The sequence below is a fragment of the Anopheles marshallii genome, chromosome 3 (assembly GCF_943734725.1).
Source record: "Anopheles marshallii chromosome 3, idAnoMarsDA_429_01, whole genome shotgun sequence".
In the NCBI taxonomy this organism is placed as follows: domain Eukaryota; kingdom Metazoa; phylum Arthropoda; class Insecta; order Diptera; family Culicidae; genus Anopheles; species Anopheles marshallii.
Genome location: NC_071327.1, coordinates 66480904 through 66508491, shown reverse-complemented (window position 1 = coordinate 66508491; position 27588 = coordinate 66480904). Strand labels below are relative to the sequence as shown.

At 50.7% G+C, this 27588-nt stretch overlaps 2 protein-coding genes across 2 annotated transcripts; both read left to right on the top strand.

Moving 5' to 3' along the window:
• The first annotated feature begins 300 nt into the window (after nucleotides 1-300).
• Nucleotides 301-6988, top strand: LOC128713047 (uncharacterized). The gene is made up of 15 exons (XM_053807910.1): nucleotides 301-924; nucleotides 986-1063; nucleotides 1143-1282; nucleotides 1533-2960; nucleotides 3024-3355; nucleotides 3421-3670; nucleotides 3735-3937; nucleotides 4013-4220; nucleotides 4285-4535; nucleotides 4656-4849; nucleotides 4913-5046; nucleotides 5129-5263; nucleotides 5326-5752; nucleotides 5967-6037; nucleotides 6115-6988. Exons 1-15 carry the CDS (start codon nucleotides 301-303, stop codon nucleotides 6986-6988), a joined length of 5349 nt encoding a protein of 1782 aa, XP_053663885.1.
• A 5386-nt stretch (nucleotides 6989-12374) lies between these two features.
• Nucleotides 12375-27554, top strand: LOC128711307 (cubilin homolog). Its single transcript, XM_053806174.1, has 15 exons — nucleotides 12375-12454; nucleotides 13049-13327; nucleotides 13399-14080; nucleotides 14148-14378; nucleotides 14459-14866; nucleotides 16092-17682; nucleotides 17762-19159; nucleotides 19231-19574; nucleotides 20228-20588; nucleotides 20651-20983; nucleotides 21050-21240; nucleotides 21320-24419; nucleotides 24487-25805; nucleotides 25895-25975; nucleotides 26658-27554. The coding sequence occupies exons 1-15, from the start codon at nucleotides 12375-12377 to the stop codon at nucleotides 27552-27554; spliced, it is 11295 nt and encodes a 3764-aa protein (XP_053662149.1).
• The last annotated feature ends 34 nt before the right edge of the window (nucleotides 27555-27588 follow it).

Here is a 27588-nt window from a genome sequence, read left to right as displayed (position 1 = left end):
CTCATTAAAAGCAATACGATTTTCTTGAGATTACAATTTATTTTACTGCGTTACCGTTCCTCCTTTTTTTGCAGATAGAATGGTTGTGTTGTGTCGTACTATTGTCCAGTTTTTCACTTCATCATCAACAACAAATCGATTTTTTTTTGTCTTTCAGACATAGAATTTCCAGCACTGATAACACCGGAACTAGTGGCTCATGCATAGTCCGCTCGCAAGCGTAGGCGAACACCACCGGTAAGAAACCAGCTTTCGAATAGAGTTACATTCTGCCGCACAGTTACGAGACCCGGAGACGCGATGCTACCGAAAATGATGCACCGCCACGGCACGATCGCGTTCGCGTTACCCTGGAAACGGTCGACAACCCTAGTGGTGTTGTGGGTGTTTTTGATGGTGCTGGTAGTGTTTGCGGACCGTACCTCTTCCACTTCCGGCGAGGACGATGCGGCCACGGTGGTTCGTGGTACCGGCAGCCATTACGCTGCCCTGTCCGGGGCCCCAGGCCTGGCGGCGGAAATGCTGAAAGCCCATCCGGCCGGTACGTTCGCGGTTGACGACGGTTCGCAACCCGTCTTTCCGGACCGACCGGATGCGGTGTACTTTGCGGTGGCGGTCAACGGTGGTGCGAAGCTGTGGGGACGCACGCTGGCCCGCACGCTGATCGATATGGGGCCACCGTTCGGGAATCCGCAGGGACCACCGTTGCGGCCGATCTACATCAATCTGCCAGACAGCGGGCGGTTCTCTTCCAAGCTTATGACGACCGCGTGTGACTCGATCGACGGTATGCCACTGGCCGGGATGGTTATCGTTGGCGATAGTGCTGCGGCCAAATCGCTAGCCCTGGCCGGTAATGCCATGAAGGTGCCCGTACTGTGGGCGAAGGGAGGCATAGCTACTCTGCATAACTCCTACGACGAGGTAAGCGCAAACTGTCCCCGCCACGTACGATGGATTAATGGGTTTCCGGTCTCGTTTGCAGCTATCAACCAAATTACAAGCAATACTGCAGCCATCCTCTAGGGAAATTTTTGAAGCCATTAGAGCAACCTTTTTACAAGTAAGAGCTAAGAGTTGAGGACATCCAAGTGACACTTGAGCTGAGCCGAATGTTTGGCCGATTGTTCTTTATTTTTTAGGTTCACTGGCACTCATACCATATTCTGTGCGATGTCGATACGTACGTTCTTATAAGCGGCAAAAAAGGAGCACCACTACGTCAGAAACCACTGAATCCAATTATAGTGACCCTACCAACGAACTTCGATTTGATTTATAAGTAAGTAGAATTTAATTTCACAAACATCCTGGAGGTTCGTTTGGTGGCATTAAGTTTCGTACACTCGAATAACTTGCAAAGAATCTCACCTGGAACGTCCCTCCATATGAAGAACTCATTGTCCTCATTGTGATCAAAATGAGCCTCGCCTATCCACCGGAAACAGGCATTACTCATATCGAGCGTTAATCCAAGAAGAGGAATTCGAAGGTACTCAACTAACCGATTGTTGTTCTGTCTCTTTTCCCAGGAAACTAGCGTACATTTCCCGATCTACCAAAGGAGTTGTGTTGGTGCTGTGCAATCTGAAGGTAGCTCGGCTTATAATGGCTGAAGCGCAGCGTATGAAGATGCTAAACGGTCACTTTGTGTGGCTGTGGATGGATACGACCTCTGCGACGGAGTTCTACGATTCCGGACAAACCACGTACGAAACCAAGCAGTCGCTAGATGTTGGTCCCGGAGGGCGTAGCGAGCTGGAGACCGACTTTTACGACACGTTCGATATGCGCCACCAGTCCCACTTGGCCGATCTCGTCGAGCGCAGGATGGAGTTTGAGGACTTCGATCCACGATTGCGCAAAAACCGAACCCGCACGTACGTCGACAGTCACGCGTCGCGGTTTGGCAGTGCGGCACTCATCAATCCGAGGCCGGATGTTACGCCCGACACGTTGCGGGGCAATACGAAGCACAGCAAAGGGCGCCGACCGGCGGACAATTCTAAGAATGGTCGGGGCAGGGCGGGAACTGCCAGTAACAATACCGTGGTTAATGTGGCCCGCCGAACGGAGCGTTTCGACGAGCTGCCGGAGGAATCGGACGAGTTTGAAGACTTTGAAGATGAACGAACATTGCCGCTGAGCGCCACCACGGACGATGAGCAGTATCAAACCGGACCGGATAATGAGCCGGAGATCAAGCTGAAGCGCAGCAGCGAGTACCTGAAGCTACACAACTCTTCCGGACACGTGCTGTTCCATCACAACCAAGACTTCCCGGTGGGATTGCTTGCGCTACGACCGATCAAGATGAAGATCGATCGGCATTTTATTCGTGCGGCCGTGCGTTTGTTTGCGGCGACATGGGCCAAGGTCGAGCGGGATGATACACCGACCGTGGGAAAGGGGCGACCAACGGGACGGGATGGGCCGGGACCGACCGGTACCGGTCGTGGTAATACGCAGGACCAATCGAAAGCCCCACGGGGTCAACAGCGACCGGTGCAGCTGCAGCAGAAGCGATCCGTTGCTGCCCATCCGCCGTTGACCGCTGTCGCGGGAGATACGATTTTAACATTACCAGTTAACAGTGCAAATACACAACAAAGTGTTCAGGAGCCTAGTTTATTGGGCCAACGGACGGTGGTGATGGTGGACGGTGGCGATGGTGGTGGGTCGCCGACCCAAACGACACAGCCAGTGCACGAAACGAACGATATTATTTCGCCTATAAGCAATAGTAGTGCAAATTTACGTGATGTCAGTAGTACAAATAGTTCTAGAGTTAAGCGTCAAAGCACCTGGTGGTCAGCGACCACGAATCACAAATATTACCCAGAGCGGGGTGGCGGCAGTGCCGGAGGTGGTCGAAGTCGTGGTGGAGCTACGCGCTACAAGGGTGGCTGCATGGGTACCATTAATCGAGCCGAACAGGCTAAGGCGTACAATTTTGCAAAGTAAGAACGCGCGACGCTGTGGCACGAGATGGTGCACTAACGTTTTTCGCTCCCTTTTGACAGGAATCTGCAGATGAATGCCCGGCAAGCGCTGTCCGGATTTCCGATAGCAAGTGGGTTCATCGAAAAGTCGCTCGTTAGCCATTTTGAAATGCTGAACCTCGTGCCGACAACGAGACAATCATCATCAACACCAAAGGGAGATTATCACACGGACCGAGGAGAGGGTGCCAGATATGTCAATCCGTCAGTGAACGGTACTGCTGGGGCTAGCGGTATGGGTAGTTCGGCTGGTACCGCCACCACTACAAAATGGCGTCGTGTGGGACTTATTACGGGACGCTTGGTACATCTGGACACGATCATATGGCCCGGCGGAGATGTAACCGTGTCAGGTATGTACCAATCGCATGCTAATGAAGCAAATATAGGCCACAGCTATCTTTTGCGTCCCCTGCAGGGCTCGCCGGCAAGGCAAAAACCATGTTCCGAGTGGTGGTTTCGGTGGCACCACCATTTGTGATGGAATCACCGGTCAACGAAGAGGGCGAGTGTTTGCGGGGTCTTATCTGCTACCAAATACACACCACCGGACGACACAATCTGACGCTGATGTTTAACGAAATTGAGCGGCGCAATCGTTTGAGGGAGATCAATCAATCTCCCAACCACTACCAGGAGGACCAGCGTCAGCCGTATCCACTGTATCGGTGCGTATGCTGAGAACCATCGGCAAAGTATCTCACTGATCATGCATCTTTGCATTCTTGCTAGAACACGCTGCTGCTACGGCCTTTCGATGGATTTGCTCCAGAAGTTGGCGTCGGAAATTAACTTCGATTTTCATCTGTACATCGTGCACGATGGACTGTTCGGACGGCGAATACCTACGCCGCCGCCCGAACAGTCGGGACCGTCATCGAACATTAGGAAACCAACCGTACCCACGTACGTGGAATCAAAATCCAAGTTTGACGGTAGGTTTGTTACGTTTGACAAACCTGTTGGTTGCAGTACTATTTGCCGAGTTCTTTTCTACATCTTGCTTGTAGCACAATCTGGAAGAAGCTTAAAACGAGGATCGAAGCTGAAGCTTTCACAGGCTGGCATGAACTTCACCAGAGAAGAACTGCAACCGTATCTCTTCGAATATTCGACAGCACCACCGCCGGTGCAGACGAGACAACAATGGAATGGTGTTATCGGAGATTTAATATCCGGTACTGCTGACCTATCCTTCGCGCCGCTTAGCGTGTCTAAGTAAGCTAGATGCTAAGTACATCAGAAAACCCCTCCCTAATTTGACACACGTTCTCCTTTCTAGGGCTCGCTCGGAGGTGATCGATTTTACGATACCGTACTTCCATGGTGGTGTATCCCTGCTGGCCGCACCGGAAGCGGCCACCGATATACCATTGCTAGCGTTTCTACTGCCCTTCTCGCCAGAGCTCTGGATAGCCATCTTTACCTCGCTGAACGTTACCGCAGTGGCAGTAGCGATCTACGAATGGTTGAGTCCGTTCGGTTTGAATCCCTGGGGACGGCAGCGGAGCAAAAACTTCAGCATGTCGTCCGGTACGTAGAAGGGGGTTTGGGGGTTTCCAAGCAAACTAATTCTTCAAGATGGACGTCTAGGACGGCGTGGCGTGGTTTCGCTACCAAACCGCTAACACTTGTGCGCTACCTCATTTGCAGCACTCTGGGTAATGTGGGGTCTGCTTTGTGGGCATCTGGTCGCATTCAAGGCACCCAAATCGTGGCCCAACAAATTCCTGATCAACGTGTGGGGTGGCTTCAGCGTCATCTTCATTGCGTCCTACACTGCCAACATTGCGGCGCTGATAGCGGGTTTGCTGTTTCACAACGAAGCAAAGTACTACGAAATGTCGGTAAGTGTCAGCGTCCGGGTAGCGGTTTCGGATGGGGCAATTGTTAACGTTCTACTCGTGCAGATGTTGACGCAACGTGTTGGATCACCGATCGCTACGGCAGCCGAATCGTACGTCCAACAGAACGATAAGCGACTTTGGGAACATATGAAAAAGTATCAGCTGCAAAGCATCGACGAAGGAATCGAACGGCTAAAGTATGAATGGCAGAAGAGGCGTGACTGGAAGGAGCGAAGGTTTGGAGGATTTTAATTGTCCGTTGTTCGTGTTTCTCCACAGAAACCGCACCATCGATCTGCTCATGTGTGATACACCCATATTGGATTACTATCGTGGTACGGACCAAAGCTGCTCACTGCAGCGAATAGGTGATAACTATATTGAAGACTCATACGCGATAGGCATGTCCAAAGGGTAAGCGAAAGCACCTGAAACAACCTTTCCAGTTTTGTCCTAAGCATCGCTTCCATTTATAGGTTCCCGCTGAAGAAAACGATGTCGGCATTGATCTCGAAGTATTCTAACGATGGCTATCTGGACATACTCACTGCGAAGTGGTACGGAGATCTGCCTTGTTTTAGGCTGGATCGCGAAATGGCACAGCCGAAACCGCTCGGGGTAACGGCGGTGGCCGGTGTCTTTCTGCTTCTGGGCGTCGGCATGGTGCTCGGCGTGCTGATACTGATCATCGAGCACGTGTTTTACAAATACACACTCCCCATCCTCCGTCACCAGCCGAAGGACACGATCTGGAAGAGCCGTAACATCATGTTCTTCAGCCAGAAGCTGTACCGCTTTATCAACTGTGTCGAGCTGGTATCTCCACATCATGCCGCCAAGGAGCTGGTGCACACGATCCGCCAAGGCCAGATTACCAGCCTGTTCCAAAAGAGCGTCAAACGGGTAATGTATAATAGGGAAAATGGCTTTTTGGTGCTTTGAAAATTTGTTTGCTCTTGGTATTTGATTGGTTGCAAAAAAAAACAAAAAACAAAACCCAATTCGACCGTGTGTAGTCTACATCCCGCAAGGTCGTTTTCCCTCTAGCTGGGATCTTTCGTAACCCAATGGTATGTTTACTTTTCGCCTACTAACGCGCGCTTTCCTTTGGCCCCAGAAGGAGGATGAACAGAGACGCCGGCGCAAGAGCAAAGCCCAGTTCTTCGAGATGATCCAGGAAATACGCAGGTAAGCGCCCCCGTGCGTTTTACACCCTCCGTGCTCAGTGTGTTTTATGTCTGTGCGTGTACTTTAAACCAACCCAGAAACATCAAACTCGACAGGGTGCAGCTGGACACGGACGTGGACGCATCGCTGTCGGCAACGTCGGAAAGCACCTCCCAGGCATTGCTGCCGGAGGTGCATCCGGCCGGTTCCCGCCTGTCAGCGTCGGCTTCGACCAGCAGACGCGCCAGCCCGGGGCGTTTATCGCGCGCCGGGTTCGGGTTCGGGAAATCCCGCGACGGAGGCAGCAAAAGTTCGTCCTTCTCTTCATCGCTCAATGTGCGCCGGTTTAGCACGGATAGCATCATTAGCGAACGGCTCGGGACGATCGGTCGACGGCTCAGCCGTGATGCAGCCACCAGCTCGCCGCCGGATCTGTCGCATCATTTCGAAACCTTTGGCAAGGGCAGCTCCGCGGAACCAGCAACCGGTTCCAAGTTCGACACATACTCGGGTAAGAACAACAGCAGGGAGAGCGTGGCCGTGTTCAAGTGTGACACGTTCAATGGTAAGGTGACGCCTGGCGGGGGGCTAGACACGGTGGACACTGCCAGGGATCCGGGGTCGGAGGGACGCATTAATAAACCAGACGGCGAGGAAAAACCGATCCTGCCGGTAAAGACCAAGAAACGTTCCCGCCGCTCACCGCTCAACCTCGAACTGTACGAAACGGGCCGCCGGCGGCTCATTCCCATTAACGAACGGGTGGCGCAAGGACTTGCACCACCGTTTCTCGAGGCCGACACCGGAAGTGCAATGCTACGCGACAAGCTGCACGAGGAGCTGCGCCTAAAATATGGACAAACGCGGTGGAAGAGTGCGCAGGCGGAGGAGGTAGTGGTTACGGTGTCGGGGGTGAACGAAACGGGGAACCACACCGGTGGCAAACCAAGGCGGCCCAGCCGCCGAACATAGTAGACATAAGACGAAATGCAAAACACCAAGCTAACGTAACCGTGTAGGCATCTTTAGTGCGGGCGCACGTTTAGAACGTGACGGCACCAATATCCTCTAATCGACTGTAGCGCATATTGGTATCGAAAGGTGATACGAAACTCTCAAACTTTAACACCTGACAACAATGGAACCTGAAATGGGGATTTTTATGCAGTGTACGGTGCGCTGGCTATTGCTTCCGATGCGCCACGGCCAGTTAAGGAAGCCCGCAGTAAAGCCATTAGTAGAAAGATCTTCAATTTTCTATAAGACCGTTAATTGCTGATATGAATGCAGCAATGCAAATTTAAAAGAAGCAAAGCCAGCTCCAGTCTGTACGCATCCTCTCAGTGATCACTATCGAAAGGAAAGAATTTTAGACCTATATTTTCCCGATTATTTGCCTACCATGGCGAACGGTCTGGTCCCTCGCAAAGCTGGAGGACAAAGCCAAAAACCGCAAATCGAACGAAACGAATCGACGAAGGATCGGCCTGGAGTTATGAACATCTTCTTCTATCTGCCGATGGCAGCATCTGTGTCTGTGTCTCTAGGAGTGCCTACTTTAGTATAAATATGGTTAGCTAGCCTACTCCTGTGTTCAGTGTACGTTAGGTTTTCTACGATGGGGATATGCTCCATTCCGATGGAATGCGGGGAGCGAATCGTTGGGTAGTAGCTGAGAGCTGGGGGGGCTGTTGGTAAGTTGCAAAGATTTCCGTTGTCAGTTCATTGATGGGTTGTGACTTAGCCTGTGCGACGTGTCTGAGAGTATGCAGGATTTGTTTCAGATGGGATACCGAGTGCAATGCATACAAAATGCATACTTTCAGGCGCGTCTACTAAAGACACAATCCAACGGCGAGTTGTCGAGGAGAGCTGCGAACTTATTGGGGCGTTATAAACTATAATGATGTATCGACCTAATATAGTAATGGATGTCTTCTGTAGAAGCTTGGGAGAACAATTGTGCACGTGGGAGTGTGAAGATTCAAGCGATCGTATAGAGTGGGGCTACCGAAGGTGCAAGACGTACGTCCCGAAAGTTGTCATACGATCGTTGTTATACTCTATGGTTTACGTGTTATACTCTTCAGTTATGTATCGTATTGGAAATGGGTGCTTAAACTACGGTAACATAGAACACGTGTGGTCCAATTTCACAAAAAAAGCAATTGTAATTGTTCTTTACTCTATGATGATGCACGTCGTAAACTGTCATACGTACAATTTTACTACTAATAGGAGGCACGTATGATACTCGCGAAAATTCTTCAGCAGTGAAAACAACTTTGGAACTCAATATTGGATGTTTAAAACATTACCTTTACATTCGACGAAAAAAAAAACAATGTTGCAGTTACTTCTGTTTGAAACTCGGTTTTTGCTTCCATTTGTGCGTATGATCACTTCTCCATGGTATTGATCATGACAGCATTACTAGTAGAGTATACTAGTGTTGAAAACAGTTTGCACCCTTGCGGTTCATAGCTAAAAGAATGGAACAAAGCCGTAACGCTAGGATGGAAGATGGAAAGGATGAGTTGAGAAGTAAATAGACTTAAAGGAAGCAAAAGTACACTAACATCAAGAAATGGTCTGAATTATAAGTTGTACGAATTAGGCGAATCAAAAAACCAGTAACAATACTATATTTAATGCTAAGCTAGCTTTAAGATGGGACAGTAAGAGTACACAAATGAACAAAAAAAAAACAGAATAACAACAAAACAACTACTACTACACATACGTGATGTACATTCACCGGTGTGGAAACTGTGTCATTTCGACTAGCGGAAGGCAAAATGTGGGCCGTTCCTATCGATCGATTGATAAAGCAGGAAGAGTGCAGGACAAGGACGGGCCGAATTCGACACAAATGCTGCAACCGGCGCAGCGAGAAGTTCGCGCCAAATGTACGAGAGATCTATTTTAGGCATTGAGTTTCTTCTCAAGCATTGATTTAAACAACCAGATTGATACAGTTCTATACGAAAGATGTCTTACCACTAACCACACAAACACACGTGCTACACAAGAAAACAAAAGGATCGAACCACTCTTACCGATCGTCACACTGTTTTTTAAAACGAAAAAAAAAAACCTTTTGCAATACGAAACAGAGCAAACGATAAAGAAGAAACATCTCTAAAAAAAAACAAAAACAAACGCCAAATATTAAAAATTAGTATGAGAAAAATTAGCAAAAGAACAAAATATTATATCGTCTATTTAAGAGTTGTCGTAATTTGCGAGTTGGGAGAAAAACAAAACACCGTTTAGAGAACGGTGATGACTAGTGTATTTGTTTCCGATATTTTCGATTGTACTAGCGAATGTTAAGGCAAATGTAAACGGTGCAAACTGGGAGGGACTAACGATGTTGAGTAAACTAACAACTCCAGCACTACCAAATAGATTTGTAGAAATTGGAATTATAAGACTAGAAGCAAAGTAATAGGCGTTATAGGTATATACATCTGGACACACACTTTACATACGTACGTACACTCTTTTAACAAACCACCCACTCCCACACACATACACTCACACAAAACATATACACACACACACAAATACACACGCAAGTTCCAAAAAAAAACAACAATGGAGTGATGGAAATCTTATGATGCAAACAATCTTATTTCGTGTGGCACACTTTACCTCCAAGAACTGCCTATCATTTTATCCCTGGGTGCCGAAAAAAAAAAACCGGCCGGTCAGCAGCTGGGGAAGGATATGAGGCTACCGCGATTGGATGTACTCAAGTAGGGCGGGAAATGATACTAAATATAGCCAAATGGGTATTGAAGGATAGTACCGCTTCGTTTGAATACAACGTTCCTTAGCATCGATGATAGATTAGTGTTAGTTTCTGTTTCGAAACTGCACACAAGCTGCCCGGGCAGAACCTACGTATAGATTGTACTTACGTTCCCACCCCTGTACACGGTTAGTTTTGTGTTAGTTAAAATCACTATTTTTCAAACGATAACACTCCACTGTAAGTGCCAAAGCGTGTCCAGAGTTTTGTGATCGTGTGACCCGTCACGGAGCGATACACCTCCCGGCGATCGAATTACTTCAGCACAATCGTGTCCAAAAGGGCGGGCGCCTGGTATCCTTCCCGGCAGCTGTACTCGGTGACTGTTGAAAACAAACAACCACAAACGAAACGAAAAATGTCTGTTTTCCATTTTAATAGAGAGAAGGTTGGGGGTGTGCACCGTGTTTAGCACAACCGAAAACGATATTTACCGCAACACGCTCGCACAAACAACTGTAGTGATGATATTAGCCAAAAACTTGTTTAGCCCTCTTCCTTCGCGGTGGATGTGTTACAAGGACACAGAGTTAGATAGTTTGAATGCAACTGCGCGCGAGTAGCACGCCTCCGGTGCGTGAAACCGTGATGGTTAGGTTTGAAAGAGTTTGGAAAGAAAAAAAAAACGACACACACCAAAAACACAAAAAATAAAGAAAGAAAGCAAGATACGGCATTTAAAACTGTTTCTCCCCCACCCTCCCCCTTTACCCTAGTCTCGCGGGGTTTGGGGTTTGTTGTGTTTGCGTTTTAGCACAAATATTCTCTTATACTGTTCTAGATGAAAATGCACAGGAATGAATAATAATTAACAATAAACGGAAAGGAAAGGCATGAAACCGTCTCGCACCTATAGAGCAGAGACGCTAGTGTTCTATTTACTACGAAAACTAGTTTTCCAATTCGATTGCGAACAGATAGTATAGTGATGCAACTGCACTTTAGACTACACTCACAATTCCGACACACTGCAAAACATACATACACCGAATACGATTCATCTACAGAGAGAAAACACAAACATAAACTATAGTAAAAACCATTTAAAAAAAACAAACAAACAACAAAACTATATATATTTGTAGATAAGAAACTGTTATCTTACCAAATAAAATCGGAAACGTCCATTGAACCGCATTTCGGAGTAACTTTATTGGAAGCCATTGAAGGAAAGCTGTAATATGACATTCTGTAAGTATTTAATTAGGCGACACAACTTGTCGCGACAGGTTAATGTACCGATATCACCAATGTACTGCACTCAATCATCCTGTTGAATAGTATTCAACGGTCGATTCGATTGCCATAGTTGGCTTCGAGCGTTTGACTGTAGAGGGCGCTAACTCGAGCGGCAAAATCGATCGATCCGAGAATACTAAGAATCATCCGGAGGAGAGACGCTAGGAGGGACATTTACGAGCCAAGAGGATCAATAACCGAAACGCCTCGATAAAGCTAACCCGACGTGATGTTTTAGCTCCCATAAATAGTCAAAATGGGAGGCAATGGATTTGACAATAAAAAGGTTGTCCTTTTTGTGTGTTTTTTGTATTATGGTTGTGCTGTTAGTGTTTCATGTAGCACAAAAATAAAACGCTGTTACTTCTCGCAACACATACTATAACTATTACTGCTATAATGCTGTTTTATAGCTGCTCAAGTCCATCAAATCCAGTAACGAGAATAACATCGGACAAATAGAACTCTAAGCCCACACGCCCGGCGAGGGTACTAAGCACTGGACTATTCAGCTATTTTCCTTTCTACAAATTAGTTGCTATTTTTAAATATCCGATAACGACTGTAGAACTAAACAAGAACAAGAATAACAGCTTCGGTTATCATTTTGCACTGGAAAGTAGGCGCCTCCATCGAACAACCGATAAGCGAACTATTTAAATAATACTTCAATGCACAGGGATCGAATTTCATATTTCGAGAGACGAACACAACGGCAGACTATTTTTATTACGTGTTTAGTCTTTGCACAGTAAATCATCAATATTGAAGTTGATTTTGGAAAAGTCTGAATGAGAAGTAGAGAAGGGAAAAAATGCGTTTTCAACGATAGTATAACAGATAGACGAATCACAACGCATCTTTACGATCTTCGATGTCCATCAACGAACAGCCCAAAGCGAACTACTACGTTACTGTACTCTAAACAAATTAAAAATCTATCAATGAATATTAAAAGAATATGTCAAATGTGAATGGGAAAACTGCAACAAAATCCCATTCACAAAATATCCACTGATCGCTCATCCACACAAGCGACCTTATCCGTTTCGGTATCGTTTTCAGGGGGTGTTTTACTCTGTCAAACGAAAAATCATGTGCGTTTTGAGCGTTTATCGCAGAAACGGCATGTCCAACGGCATCCGGAGTGTCCCTATAAAAGGCGTTGCAATGTGGCAGAACGTTCAGTTAGTGCCCAACGCTGGGAAGTGAACAGAAGAAATAAACCCTGAAGTAGTGAAGTGTTTTAGTGAAGTGAAAATGGTACAGTGTTGCTGAATGCGTGATTAAGTGCTAGGTGAAATGTGGTTCGAATCGAACACTCTCGCACTGTACGTGCTGTTCCGGGTGTTCTGTTGTGTCGTTGGTGGATTTGATGATCAGTAAGTGTTATTTCGCCCAAAAGAATCAACGGCCAAAGATATACGTATGGTCGTTTTGGATCGCAAGTGAATTCTTCGTCGAAAACTATTTTCAAAATGCTTAAATAAGGGGTAGCAACGAACTGGGCGTATACCGTGTGCTACAAAGAGAAAATATACGCCTCCCAGATTGTGAGCAAGAGACCTGATAAACACGATTACGTGATACCGTTCTAAGTGCAAATAGCTTTAAAAAAATTAAAATTATGAAGAATGAAGAATTAATTTCGGTCTGAAGACCTTTCCCAGAGTAATCTTTTGTGATGTTTCAAGAATTCCAGTTCTTTTTTGTCCAGTAATGTGCTAATATGGGGGCGTACATCGTTATCTTTCTCTACTTGAGCGACAATACCACATTCAAACCGGTGATCTTAATGTCTTTTGCCTGTAAATACATAACATATGTACCTAAATATTTAATCAGAAACAAAAATCCCGTACAAATCTTAACCATTCTGGAACATCGTTAAGCTAAAAATTATCTAGGCGAAAGTGTTCCGGAAGTGAAATCAAGTTTTAAGAAGATAATTCTGCTTCAATTTCATTTCATTGTAGAGCCAAAATACTCGCTACCAATGGGCATATTATCATCGAGTCGGCACAGGACAGAAATATTACCTTCTACATGAAGGGTAGCGGCCATCTAAACATCGGTGGGCTCAGTGTGGAGCAAGTGTTACGGACGTTATCGAAAATGATGATCGATGGTCGATCGTCCACCGACAGTCAAGCCTTTCTACCCGGTGGTAGCGTAGCGGAACAGGTTCAACTCCTGGCCACATACGTCAGCGGTCCGTTCGGGTTGATAAAGCGTGTGGAATCACTCGAACAGGAGTAAGTGTGACGATTTGATGACACAAATGTAAAGCTGTGCTGCATTTACGATATGCTCCCACCGTTTGCAGATCATCCACGCGCAACACAACGCAGATGAACCCGCGCATCGGTGCCCTGGCAAGGCGCGTGAAGAACGTCGAAACCAAGCTGGCCACACTGATGACCACGCTACAAACCAACCGGTGCACCAGCGGACCGTGCCAGAACGGTGGAACCTGTATCGCGCAGTACGATTCGTTCGTGTGTCTCTGTCCGAGCAACTGGGAAGGCCAAACCTGCACCACCGACGTGAACGAATGTGCCCTGTTTGCCGGCACAGATCTGGGCTGCCAGAATGGGGCTACGTGTAAGAACGTTCACGGTGGGTACAACTGCATGTGCGCGGACGGATGGCGAGGCATACACTGCAACACGCGCTCGCAGGACTGTGCCACGGCCGGTGCCGATCTCTGCGGACATGGGACGTGCGTGCAGGCGAAGGACGGCTACCGGTGCATCTGCGATCAGGGCTGGAAGACGAACGGGTTGACACCGGCCTGCTCGCAGGACGTGGATGAGTGCAGTGAATCGAAACCGCACTGTTCGAAGGACCCGGAAGTAAGCTGCATCAACCTGCCAGGATCGTTCGTGTGTGGCCCCTGTCCGGCAGGGTACACCGGCAATGGATTCTACTGCGTCGACATTGATGAGTGTGAGACGAACAATGGTGGTTGCAGCACCTCTCCGTCAGTGCCCTGCATCAACACTCGAGTAAAGGCTCACCTTCGATCGGTGGTGCAAAACGGGTTTTATCTAACATTTGCTGGCTGCATTGCAGGGATCCTATCGATGTGGTAATTGTCCGGCTGGATATACTGGAGATGGTCGGACGTGTCTGGCGCAGGGCAACCGATGCACCCAGGGGCTTTGTCATCCGATGGCGCGCTGTGTGGATTATGGCAGTGCGGTGCCGAACTGCATCTGTCTACCGGGATATACTGGGTCCGGGTTTGGACCGAACGGATGTTATCGTTCATCGATGAACCCGTGTGCCAGCGCACCTTGCAGGGTACTGTAGATTTTAGTAAACCACCAGCATCCCTTCGGATACAATTACAATTTGCCTTTGCAACGCTTACCTCTCCACAGAATGGGGGAACCTGCGTGAAGATCGATGCCCAAAACTATAGCTGCACCTGTCCGCCAGATACCAATCCACCCAACTGCCTGCGTACGACCTCACCCTGCGAGATAAATCCCTGCCAGAATGGTGGCACATGCATGTCTTCGGGGGGCAGTTTTGGAAGAATTGCGTGCCGCTGTCCGCCCGGCTATACGGGACTCCGTTGCCAAACGCAAGTACGTGCGTGTGGTGGCATCCGGTACCAGCTGAACGGCACGCTGCGCTATCCGGAGTTCAACGGTACCTACAACCATAACGCTCGCTGCGCCTGGTTGATCAAAACTAACGACACGCAGGTGCTGGACATTACCTTCACGCAGTTTAGTCTGGAAAATCCGGTCAGCTCAGGCGAGTGCAAGTACGATTGGTTGCAGGTAGGTGCAGATCTTCCGGTGATCTCGATATACGATCACACACCGAACAAATGATGTGCGCTCCGGAGCCGGTTCCGAACCCACGGCTCCGAACCCACGGCGCCGAAGCTGGCTCCGAACCTACAGCTCCGAACCCATGACTCCGAACCTACGGCTCCGAACCTACGGTTCCGAAGCTGGCTCTGAACCTACGGCTCCGAACCCACGGCTCTGGAGCCGGCTCCGAACCTACGGCTCCGAACCCACGGCTCCGAACCTACGGCTCCGAAGCTGGTTCCGAACCTACAGCTCCGAACCCATGACTCTGAACCTACGGCTCCGAACCTACGGCTCCGAACCCACGGCTCCGAACCCACGGTTCCGAACCCACGGCTCCGAACCTACGGCTCCGATGCTGGCTCCGAACCTACAGCTCCGAACCCATGACTCCGAACCCACGGCTCCGAACCTACGGCTCCGAACCTACGGCTCCGAACCCACGGCTCCGAACCCACGGTTCCGAACCCACGGCTCCGAACCCACGGCTCCGAACCTACGGCTCCGAAGCCGGCTCCGAACCTACGGCTCCGAACCCACGGCTCCAGAGCCGGCTCCGAACCCACGGCTCCAGAGCCGGCTCCGAACCTACGGCTCCGAACCCACGGCTCCAGAGCCGGCTCTGAACCTACGGCTCCGAAGCTGGCTCCGAACCCACGGCTCCGAACCCACGGGTCCGAACCCACGGCTCCGAACCCACGACTCCGTACCTACGGCTTCGAACCTACGGCTCCGAACCTACGGCTCCGAACCTACGGTTCCGAAGCTGACTCCAAACCTACGATTCCGAACCCACGGCTCCGAACCCACGACTCCGAACCCACGGCTCCGAACCCACGACTCCGAACCCACGGCTCCGAACCTACAGCTCCGAACCCATGACTCCGAACCTACGGTTCCGAACCCACGGCTCCGAACCTACGGCTCCGAAGCTGGCTCCTAACCTACGGCTCCGAACCTACGGTTCCGAACCCACGGCTCGGAACCCACGGCTCCGAACCTACGGCTCCGAACCAATTGCTCAAAAGCCAGTGGCAAACAAAAAGGGCCCCCCAATTTTCCCCGTTCAACGTTTTAGAAAATTATAACCATCACCTCCCTCCTCCTCCTCCTCATCCTTTTTCCATCCGTTTTTCCCATCACTACACCGAACGTTCATTTCTGTTTGTTGTGATGCATACCGTTGCAGATACATGATGGTCGTACATCGGCCGCCCAGATCATTGGACGGTTCTGTGGAAACGAGCTGCCCCGTGGAGGAAATTTCCAATCCACGCACAACATGCTCTATCTCTGGTTCCGTTCCGACAACTCCACCGCTCACGATGGCTTCGAGCTGCAGTGGAAAAGTGTCGATCCCGTGTGCGGTGGTACGCTTACGATCGTCAGCCATGGTATTATAACGTCTCCGGGCACACCCGGTAACTATCCGCCGAACCGGGACTGCAAATGGTACCTGCAGGCACCGCAGGGCCGTCGCATCCAGTTCACCTTCTTCACGATGAAGATCGAGGTGCACGAAAACTGTAACTACGACTTCGTGCAGATCACCGACGGTCCGTCGGACGATGCGATGGTGCTAGCAAAGTACTGCAATACAACACATCCGCCACCGTTGATCACGCCCAGCAACGAGGCGACGGTGTACTTCCACAGCGACGAAAGTGGCAACGATGCCGGTTTCCAAATCGGCTACGCCGTCGTCGAAGGTGTGCCGGGATGCGGTGGAACGTACACGCAGCGCGAAGGCGTGATCAGCTCGCCGCTATCGCAGACGGACAACGTATATCCGAACAATCTGAACTGTGAGTACCTGATCAAGCTGCCGGTCGGAAGTCGGGTTAATATCAAGTTTAGCAAGTTCCACCTGGAGCAAAGTGAGGCCTGCAAGTTCGACTCGCTGGAGATCTTTGACGGCAGCAGTACGGAGGACGCATCGCTCGGTAAGTTCTGTGGTGACCGGATACCACCGACTTTCACCTCGACCGGGAACTCACTGTTGCTCAAGTTCCACACCGACTGGTCCGCGCCGAATCCCGGCTTCACTCTAGTGTACAAGATCAAATGCGGCGGTACGTTTACCGATCCGGAAACGGAACTGGTGTCACCTTCGTACCCACAGATGTACCTAGCGGACCAGCTGTGCGACTACGTCATACAGGGACCGCTTGGCAAAGCGATCAAGTTCGACTTCCAGGACTTTGACATCGAGAAGAACAGCTTCCCGAAGTGTGAACTCGACTATGTCGAGCTGTACGATGGCCTGCTGCCAACCAACGACACACTGCTCGGGCGGTACTGCAGCACGAAAACGCCACCGACGACGATCGCCACGAAAAACGTTATGTTGCTGCGCTTCGTCTCCGACGGTTCCGTGGCGGGACGCGGCTTCAAGGGTAACTTTTCATTCTACGACGTCAGCTGCGGCGGTGTGTTGATGCGCGAGGACACCATCATCCGCTCGCCGATGATTGCGGAGAGTGGCAAGTACCAGCATGATGCGCAGTGCGAATGGATCATCGTGGCACCGGCGGGCCACGCGATACAGCTGACGTGGAACAGCTTCGAGCTGGAGGTGAGCGGACGGTGCGTGTACGACTACGTGCAGGTGTTTGACAATTCGACGTACGGGAACAGCCTCGTCGGGCGTTACTGTGGGTCGGAAAAACCGCCCGCGATCACCAGCACGGGCAACATACTGACGATCCAGTTTGTGACGGATTCTTCCTCGTCGAAGGATGGCTTTAGTTTGGCCTTTACCTTTATTGACGTGGAGAAATGTAAGTACTCATCGTGTACGTATTTCCTTTTCCCTAAACGCTAATTCTTCGGGTGCATTTTCATTCCCTTGCGGTACAGCTTGCGGTGGAAACTTCTTTGCCGCGAGCGGCACCATTCGCTCGCCTGGCTGGCCCAAAAACTATCTCTCCAACAAGGCCTGCGAGTGGGTCATCACGGTACCGGCGGGGCAGCAAATCATGCTGCTGGTATACACGTTCAAGATGGAGAAACACCGATCGTGCCGTTTCGATGGGCTCACCATACGCAACGGTGGCACCCAAAATTCGCCCCTCATCGGGAACTACTGCGGGGATGACAACTTTAATGGCACGATCTCGTTCACCAACCAGCTGTTTTTGCGCTTCTACTCGGACAGCTCGCGCAACTACGCGGGCTTCAACATTGAGTGGGATTCGGCCGCGACCGGATGCGGCGGTGTCCTTACCTCTGCCCGTGGGTCCATCATCTCGCCAAACTATCCCCTGCCGTACGGGCAGAATGCGCTCTGCGTGTGGCGTATCTCGGTGAGCGAAGGTTCGGCCATACACATTGTGTTTACCGATATGGACATGGAGAACCACAAGGACTGCATGTACGATTATCTGGACATTTACGACGGGTCGGATATGGGCGGTCGCAAGCTGGGTCGGTTCTGCAGTGCGGAAACGGACCCGATCGTGCTGGACACCGACACGAACCACGCGTTCATACGCATGCGCACGGACGAAACTAACCAGCGCCGGGGATTCCAGCTAAAGTACAACATACTGTGCCGCCGGAACATCACCGGTTATGGGGGGGTGATCGAGTCGCCGAACTTCCCGCACGAGTATGCCGGCTCGATGGACTGCCGGTGGACGATCAGGGTGCCGCTGGGCAACAAGATTAATCTGGAATTTTCACACTTTGATGTCGAGTCGATGACGCAGCAAACCGCGACCAACGCAACGCATCAGCGCTGTCCGTTTGATTACGTCGAGATCCACCAGCTGGGATCGGATATGCCACGGCGGTACTGTGCGGATAAACCGGCACCGTTCGTCAGCAAGGGGCGCTCGATCGATTTGCTCTTCCACACCGATGCGAGCACCGAGCAGATGGGATTCCGGGCGGAATGGTCCATCAATGGGTGCGGTGGGCTGTTGCGCAAAGATTACGGAACGTTCACATCGCCCAACTATCCCAGCCTGTACCCGAAGGACACGGAATGCCACTGGACGATTAAGGTGGAGCCGGGCAAACGAATCGATCTGACGGTGGAAGATTTTCATATGGAAGTTAACGATCAGTGTCGTTACGATGGGTTGTTCATTGCGAACGATGCCAACTTTACGCACCAGGTGGCTGCGCTCTGTCACCAGCAGGAGGACCCGGTACATCTCGCCAGCAACGGCAATGAGCTGTACGTGCGGTTCGTCAGTGATCACAGCTTCGCAAATAAAGGTTTCAGGGCGAGCTACCGTGCTATCGAGTCCCGTAAGTGTCAGCTACAGCATAGATTTTTACAACCTCCAGCATAGCTCACCATACTCTCGCGCGTCTTCCAGCATGTGGCGGAAAGATTACGCTCCATCAAGGGTTCATCAGTTCCCCCAACTATCCGTCCAACTACCCAGCGAACATGTCCTGCTCATGGGTGATCGAGACGGATGTGTCCCACACGCTGCAGCTGCATATCAAATCGTTCGCCGTGGAGCGATCGCCCAACTGCACGAGTGACTCGCTGCAGGTGTACGATGGCACTACGGGCGATGACGACCGCTTGCTGCTAACGGCGTGCGGCAGTGAACTGAACGTTACCACCGTGTCATCGTCCGGGCGCGAGATGCTGGTCAAATTCCAATCAAACAGTATTTACGAGGCAAAAGGATTCCAGGCCGAGTTTAAGACGGTATGTAACGATAGGAACACCTTTACACGGTACGACAGAGTGCACTGATGTACACTAGAGATGAGAATAATCACTCTTTTCAATGATTTGAATCGGAGTCAAAGAGTGGGTTTAAAGATTTGAAACCTTTACTCACTCTTTTGAGATTCATTAAAAAATATTACACTGCATTTATGTTTTTACCACTCTTTTGCGTTTATACTCACTCTTACTCTTTGTGCCGACTAGAAACTCACTCAGGAGTGAGTAAAACTGTTTTATCACTCTTTGGATTACAATCACTCTGTAAGAGTGAGTAAAAGAGTATTATCACTCTTTGGATTATAATCACTCTGTAAGAGTGATGATACTCTTTTACTCACTCTTACAGAGTGATTATAATCCAAAGAGTGATAATACTCTTTTACTCACTCTTACAGAGTGATTATAATCCAAAGAGTGATAAAACAGTTTTACTCACTCCTGAGTGAGTTTCTAGTCGGCACAGAGAGTAAGAGTGAGTATAAACGCAAAAGAGTGGTTAAAGGAGTCATAAAAACTCTTCGTGCTGATTTATATTCATTCACTCTCTCGAAGGTTTCAAATCACTCACTCACTCTTACTCAGCGTGCACATCTCTAATGTACACCTTCGCTTTGTTGCCACCCTGCTAGAACTGTGGATCGCGTATCGTGGTCAAACAACCCGGCAACATTCAGCTCAACAAAGCCCACAAGATGTCTTCCGAGAACTGTACCTGGGTGTTGGTAGCACCGGAACCGACACAGCGCATCACCTTGACCATTGCCCACCTGAGCGTGGAGGACGCGGAGGGTGACTGCTTCGCCAGTGTGATGATATACGATGGCGACAGCACAGATGGACCGACACGTTTCGAGGGCTGTGGACATAAAATCCCACCGGCGATCGTAAGCCGCGGCAATGCGCTTACCGTATTGATCACCTCGGAGGATGTGCTGCTGAACAAGATCGACAATCTGTACGTGGAGTTCACGTACACCACTTTGGACAATGGTAAGCAGTGGGCGTGGGATGTTGAACTCCGCCACTATTGAACTGTTTGGCGTATTTCGTAGCGTGTGGAGGAAGCTTGACGGCGTTGATGGGCGAGTTTAGCACGCCGAACTATCCCGATACGTACCCGCTGAACGTCGAGTGCGTGTGGAAGCTGTCCGCTTCACCGGGCAACAAGATGACGCTGTCCTTCAAGGAGCTGGACATTGAACCAACGGACGACTGCAACGGTGACTATCTGGAGGTGAGGGAGCGTGATGCAAATGGTCCGTTGTTGGGCGATTTCTGCGGCAACCAAATACCAACCAATCTTACCGAAGCGAGCAGCTTTTGGATCAAGTTCCGTTCGAATGGGGCGGGCGTGTCGAAAGGATTCCTGGCGGAGTATGCTTACGGTAAGTTGCTATTCTCTTCGTTGCTTTATGTTGTCCCACTTTGATTAAGGTTACAATTTACTGCAGACGTACTAAGCGAGATCACTGGCACGAGCGGGACGATAACATCGCCAATGTACCCACGAAGCTACGGTAGGTCGGATAACATTGGATGGCGCATTACCGTCGACATAGGGTCGGTGATAGCAATCAACTTCAATCGATTTGCCATCGACCGGCACACGGACGAACCGGAGATGTGCGATGGTGCGCTGGCGGTGAGTGATGGGCAAATTTGACACCTTTTACCAGGATTCTAGCTGTTTCAACGTTTGTTTCTGCTTATTTGCGATACAGATATTCGATGGGTACGATGAGACCGCCGCCCCATTGCTGAGTGGCTGTGGCTACATTAAACCGGCCCCGGTAACCTCTACCTCGAACGTCGTTTATATCGTGCTCGATCACTCCGACATCATGGAATCGTCTCTGTTTTCACTCAACTGGCAGCGAAAGACGGTCGCCGACACTCCCACGTACACGGTTGATAACGAAAGCTTCTGCAATGGTCATGCCACGATCGTGCTGAACAGTACCGATGCCACGTTCAATCTCACCTCGCCGGGCTATCCGACCGGGTACACGAGCGGGCTGAACTGTAGCTGGATCTTCCAGTCGGCATTGCCCGCCTACCATCCGTATTTGAGCTTCAGCTTCATAGATCTGGAGGAAACGAGCGATTGTTTGGCGGATTATGTGGAGGTGTTTAGCTCGCCCGATCTGCTCTCTTGGAAGTCCTTCGGACGTGTCTGTACGTATGCCATCAGGGGAACATACAAGTTTCACGGTACGCCCCACCTGAAGGTGGAGTTCCGGACGGATTACTACCAGAACCGTACCGGGTTCACCGGCACAGCGTTGCTAAGCTGCGGTGGCTTACTTACCGACCCGAACGGTGTCATTACACAGCCGGATGCGATGCCCTCGGTTGAGCCGGGTACGCCGCACGCCCGGCTCGCATCGTTCGAGTCTTGCAGCTGGAACATCAGCGTCCGACCGGGACGGACAATCGAGTTTGCGTTCGAAATGCTTAACATCACCACAGAGACCACAGCCACACCGCTCGGTCGCAACGGGTTCGTTGCCGTCTTGAACGGTATCGACGAACATTCGCCACTGCTCGGACGGTACAGTGGTGTCGAGCTGCCGGACAAAATTCGAACAGGCAGCAACCGTGGGTTCGTGCAGTATCGACCGAGCATCCGCGGGCCCAACCTTTTCCGGCTGGTGTACCGGGAGGTAAGCGACGAATGCGGCGGTAACATCGTGCTGAGCGCACGGCTCAACACAACCGACATCACGACACCGCACTACCCGGAAGTGCCGCTGCCCCACAGCGAATGTTACTGGACGGTGCTGGCACCGGCGGGCGAACTGATCTGGGTGGAGTTTATCGGTCTGGTGATGCTTCCCCGCTACCCGCATTGCGAAAAGGAGTACGTCCAGTTACGCGAAGGACTTACGTCGAACGCGCCGGAACTGCTGCATACCTGCAAGGGCGATACGTCCAAGCGCACCATGGCCAGCACAAATGCGATCGCGGTGAAGTACTTTAACGATGTGAACGATCCGAACGGCGGTGTCAAAGTGCGCGTGTCGCTGGCTAAATGTGGAGGCATCGTGCGGGGCACTCGTGGTTCAATCACGTCCAATAATTATCCCAAGCTCGGCGGATACCCGGTGCCGGCGGTTTGCGAGTACTACATCCAGCAGGGTATGTACGGTACCGTGATTCTTACGTTCGAAGACATTAACCTGCCGGCCAAAGCAAACTGCAGCGGGGGCGATCATGTGCGCATCGTCTCACTGCTACCGGGAAACAACAGGACCGAACTCGAGCTCGGGAAGTTCTGCGGCACACAAATACCCACGCAACCGATCGTGAGCGTTTTGCCGTACGTGAAGGTGGTCTTTACTGCGACCAGCCCGAACCCGACTTACAGTGGGTTTAAGCTGAACTACGCCTTCAACTACACACGCTGCAGTCACACGGTCGTGGGAAATGCGGGTGAACTCACCAGCCCGGGTTACGGCGAAGCGCTTCAGACGTACTCGTTCTGCGAGTGGCGCATCACAGTGCCGGAGGGGCGACGTGTTAAAGTAGAGTTTATCGATCTGGACATACACGAGGATCCCGCCCAGCCATGGTTGCAACGGCTGACGTTTTACGACGGATTTAACTACCAAGCACGCATCAAGCTGATTACATCGATCGACAAAGCCAGTACGTTATATTCCAGCGATAATCGCATGATGCTGCAGTACCTTTCGAGAAAGTCCAGCGGAAGCCGTGGGTTCCGCTTGCGGTACTCCAGCGACGAACCGACGATATGTGATGGGAATCTCGATGGATGGCAGGGTAGTATCACGAGCCCAGCCAATGTCAGCACGATCGTCTGCTCCTACAAGCGCACACAGCCCAGTCTGTCGCGGGACCCAAGCTCCGAACCGAACGTCGGTACGCTTGCGATGAACTTCCGCGAGGTGTACAGCGGGCCGGTCGATCGGTTGTGTGTGAGCATAGTGCGGACGGCTACAGTAGCGGGGGGACCGAACACTATTCAAAAACTCTGCACAAACGCGACAAACGTGATGGTGCTGTCGCCGTTCCCCGATACCACGATTAACATTGTACAGTCGCCATTCTTTTCGAAACTTGGGTTCAAGATGGATTACCGGGTGCAGCAGTGTGGCGGTGTGTACGGTAGCATCAGCAACATAAGCCGCCCGTTGGGGCTCGATCTGCTTGACCACGACGGGTTGCATTGTGCGTGGTACGTGACCTACCCGGACCAAACGCTGATCAACATCGCGTTCGAACGGTTCCAGATGCAGCAGCCCTGCGAACAGGAGTATCTCCTCGTTTATAACGGCCCCAGCCCGATGAGTCCGCTGATTGGGCGGTACTGCAAGGATACACCACCGCTAGCGGAACCCATCACCACCCAGAAGCATCTACTGTTCGTCGAATACCATACTGCACGGCCGAACGCCACCGACAGTGTGGGTGACTTTAACCTGCTGCTCAGCAGCAAGAACTTCGGTTGTGGCGGCACACTGCACGCAGGTACGCCGACATTCGGGTCACCGCTGAAGGACGGTAAGTACCGACCGAATCAGGAGTGCGTCTGGTTGCTGCAAGCGTACGCTGGCCAACATATCGGGGCGCGCTTCATCAACCGATTCAACCTGGAGAAGAGCACCAACTGCACGAAGGACTACGTGGAGCTGTTCGACCAGCGGCGCAATCGGGAATGGGTTAGTTTGGGCCGAGTCTGTGGTAAGGATGTACCGCCGAACTTCAACTCGTCCGGCACTGTGATGAAGGTTGTCTTCCGCACGGATGAGACCGGTGAAGCGGATGGGTTCACCATCAAATGGGAGTCGAATTGTGGTGGTAAGTAGAGCGGAGGCTAATGCGTTCGCATCAAGAAACCAGCGCTAATAGCGACGCTCTTCCATAGGAATATTCTACGCTGAGCCGGAAACCAACGTCATCGTCAGTCCGAACTATCCGGCCAAGTATAACAACATGCAGGTGTGCAACTACACCATCCTGGCGAACTCTACCGATGCTGGCGTGGTGATTAACTTCCTAGACTTCGAGCTCGAGGATACGCTCGTGTCGTCCGTGTGCGCGTACGACAACCTAACCGTTTACCGGAAGCTCCAGTTCGCCGAACCGATTACCTGGGAAAAGGTTGGCACGTACTGTCGTAACGTACCACCAGCGCGGTTCCGCGTGAAAGACCGTGCCGCGATCGTGTTCCGCACGGATCGGTTCATACAAGCGCGAGGCTTCCGGTTCGAGTACAGTCTGGATACGTGCGGGTCCAACATCACGAGCTCGATGCGCATCCAAAGCCCCGAGCAGCTTCCCCAAGATGCTACGTACGGGCCCGCTCTGACCTGCCGCTGGTACATCAGCATACCGCAGGGACAGAAGGTGACGGTACGGTTCGAAACGCTCGAAATCGAACACACCGAATCGTGCTATTTCGACACGGTGGAGGTATACCGAGGACTGGAAGCGAACCATGACAACCGGTTGGCTTTGCTGTGCGGCAACCTAACGAAACACGCACCGGCCATCTCAATCAGCGACTCCCGCCACGGGATGATATCCTTCAAGACGGAATCGTTCTCGTCCATCCGGGGCAAAATGTCCGCCTTGATACTGTACACCCCGGACTGTGACAAACACATCACACTCGACGAGCGTTCGCCGAGCTATCGGCTCAATGTCATCGGCAGTGGGAACAATCACGTCCAGGACTGCCAGTACGTCATTCAAGCACCCAACGGATACACGTTACGGGTGGTGTTTGATCAATTCCACGTCGGCTCTTCACGGAACGCGTCGGTGGCAAACTGTACGGATGATTACGTCGAGTTGCGCGACGGTGGTAGCGTGTTTTCCCAGCTGATGGGACGTTTCTGCGGCAATGATCGGGTTAACCCGCAAACTAGTTTCAGCTCGACGTTACACTTCCGGTATGTGACGGATTCCGCCCTGCGGGGTACGCTGTTCGATGCGACCATCACGATGATTCCGTCGCTGTGTGGACAGATGCATCACAATCTTACGGGCGGTGCGATTGTTACGCTGAATACACCCAACTTCGGTGGAAGCAACAAGTATCCACCGAACAGCAAATGTTTGTGGCTGTTGGAAGCATCCGCTGGGAAGACGGTTGAGATACAGTTCTTACAGATGGATCTCCAGCAGTACGATGAGACTAACCGCGAGTGTAAGGACTACGTTGGCATCCGGGATGCTTCGGTAGGTGGAAAAGCCACATCCGGTTTTGCTTATTGGACAAGATTGTTTTAATGGCTGGGAATTTATTTTTTTGTTATTTTTGTTTTTAGCTAAAAGCGGTCATTTATGAAGGTCTTGGCAATTCCCTCATCTTCAACGGCGGAGGCGCTAGCAAGGCGAGCTTCTATCATGTAAGTACATTGTAACACTATATGTTTTAACTCAATGGTCACGGGTAGGTATTGTGGTGGAGTTGATATCGTTCAAGTCGGCTGCGAGCTCCAGCCTGAGTTCAAAACTCGATTAGACTCTGCAGTAGCTCCCATAGATAAGGGACCTTGACTAGGGACGCAGATTATTTTTTCCAATTATGGAACCATCCCACATTACTAGACATTAGACAATTTGTAGAACAAGATGTCTCTCGGACCCCTTGCTACAACCAAGGGTTTGCGCCAAGAAGATGGTCTTAGCTTGTCTATTCTTCAACCTGGTGCTAAAGAGTCGAACAAAGCTGGGACTACATAGAACTTACATAGTTCCAGTACTCACATACGCCTCAGAGCCAAGGATTTTGTCCAAAACTGTTCGAAACCCTCCTAAACGCGTTGGAGAGGAAGATTTCCAGAAGAATTTGGGACCCCGTATGTGTGGAAGAACAATGGAGGAGCCGCTACAATTACGAGCTCTACGACGAACTAACTGTCGTACAGTAGATTAGTTTCACCAAGATTCTGGTGGGCTGGTCACGTCATGAGGATAACACCTAACCATCCAGCCCGTAAAGTCCTTTTAGGTCCTCTAAGACTGCGAAGCGGTTCTAACACCGGATAAGTAAGTAATATCTCGTTAAAATTGTTTCTCTTCCTTCAGGGCTCTCGGTACGCAACCGCTTACCATATCTACTGCGGCAACAACTACGTTCCCAGCACCTACGTATCTATCGTCAACCGGGTGTATGTCAGCTTCGAAAGTGATGGCTCGATCGAGGGTAAGGGTGTATCGTTGCGTGTTCACGAAAGCAACTTGTGTGCCAAAAACTACACTGAATTGCAAGGTCGTATCGTGCAGAACGAAATGCTCAAAGATCAACGGTGTACGGTCACGGTGCAAGTACCAAGGAACTACACGATCGCCCTCTACTTCAACACGTTCTATCTGTACAACGTGGATTGTGCCGTCCATGCACTCAAACTGTACAGCGGACCAGAGGAGAGCGCCGAACAGTTGTTGGGAGAGTACTGCAACTTCGCCACGCCGAATCCTATCTTCACGCCCGGCAACTTCCTGCGCATCGTATTCCCTGCGACCGATCGGGACTTTATATCGCTACAGCTAGACGCCACGTACGTGGCTACCGACCGAGGTCAAGGTTGTGGCGGTGAGCTTTACAACTACGGCGGTGTATTTAGCAGCCCGCTCTATCCAGCTAACAATCGGACGCGCATGATGTGCCTGTGGACGGTGACCGTGCCAAACAATTTGGTCGTGGCGTTACAATTTACTGTGTTCGATCTTGGTAGCAAATCATCCTGCGCCACCGATTACCTGGAGATACTCGACCGGAACGAACAACCGAATGCAGATGAAGCAAGCACAGAGAAGGACAAGGTTGTACGGCAGCATTGCGGTGGAGATAAGCCGGCAAACTATATTAGCACCGGCAGCACCGTTCGGGTACGTTACAGGAAAACGCAAAACTTTGCCGGTGTCGGTTGGATGATAAAGTTCATGGGTGTCGAAAAGGGTGTCACGGTTAACGAATATTAATGCGGCGCATGGGTGGCGGGCTTTCTTTCTGCAT

Excerpts from the sequence above, each read along its gene's own strand:
- LOC128713047 (XM_053807910.1), top strand. The coding sequence starts at position 301 with ATGCTACCGAAAATGATGCACCGCCACGGCACGATCGCGTTCGCGTTA. Across the intron at positions 3,356-3,420 it reads CGGAGATGTAACCGTGTCAG|GGCTCGCCGGCAAGGCAAAA; the intron begins GTATGTACCAAT and ends CGTCCCCTGCAG. Across the intron at positions 3,671-3,734 it reads CAGCCGTATCCACTGTATCG|AACACGCTGCTGCTACGGCC; the intron begins GTGCGTATGCTG and ends CATTCTTGCTAG.
- LOC128711307 (XM_053806174.1), top strand. The coding sequence starts at position 12,375 with ATGTGGTTCGAATCGAACACTCTCGCACTGTACGTGCTGTTCCGGGTG. Across the intron at positions 17,683-17,761 it reads CTTTATTGACGTGGAGAAAT|CTTGCGGTGGAAACTTCTTT; the intron begins GTAAGTACTCAT and ends CTTGCGGTACAG. Across the intron at positions 25,806-25,894 it reads TTGGCATCCGGGATGCTTCG|CTAAAAGCGGTCATTTATGA; the intron begins GTAGGTGGAAAA and ends TTTTGTTTTTAG.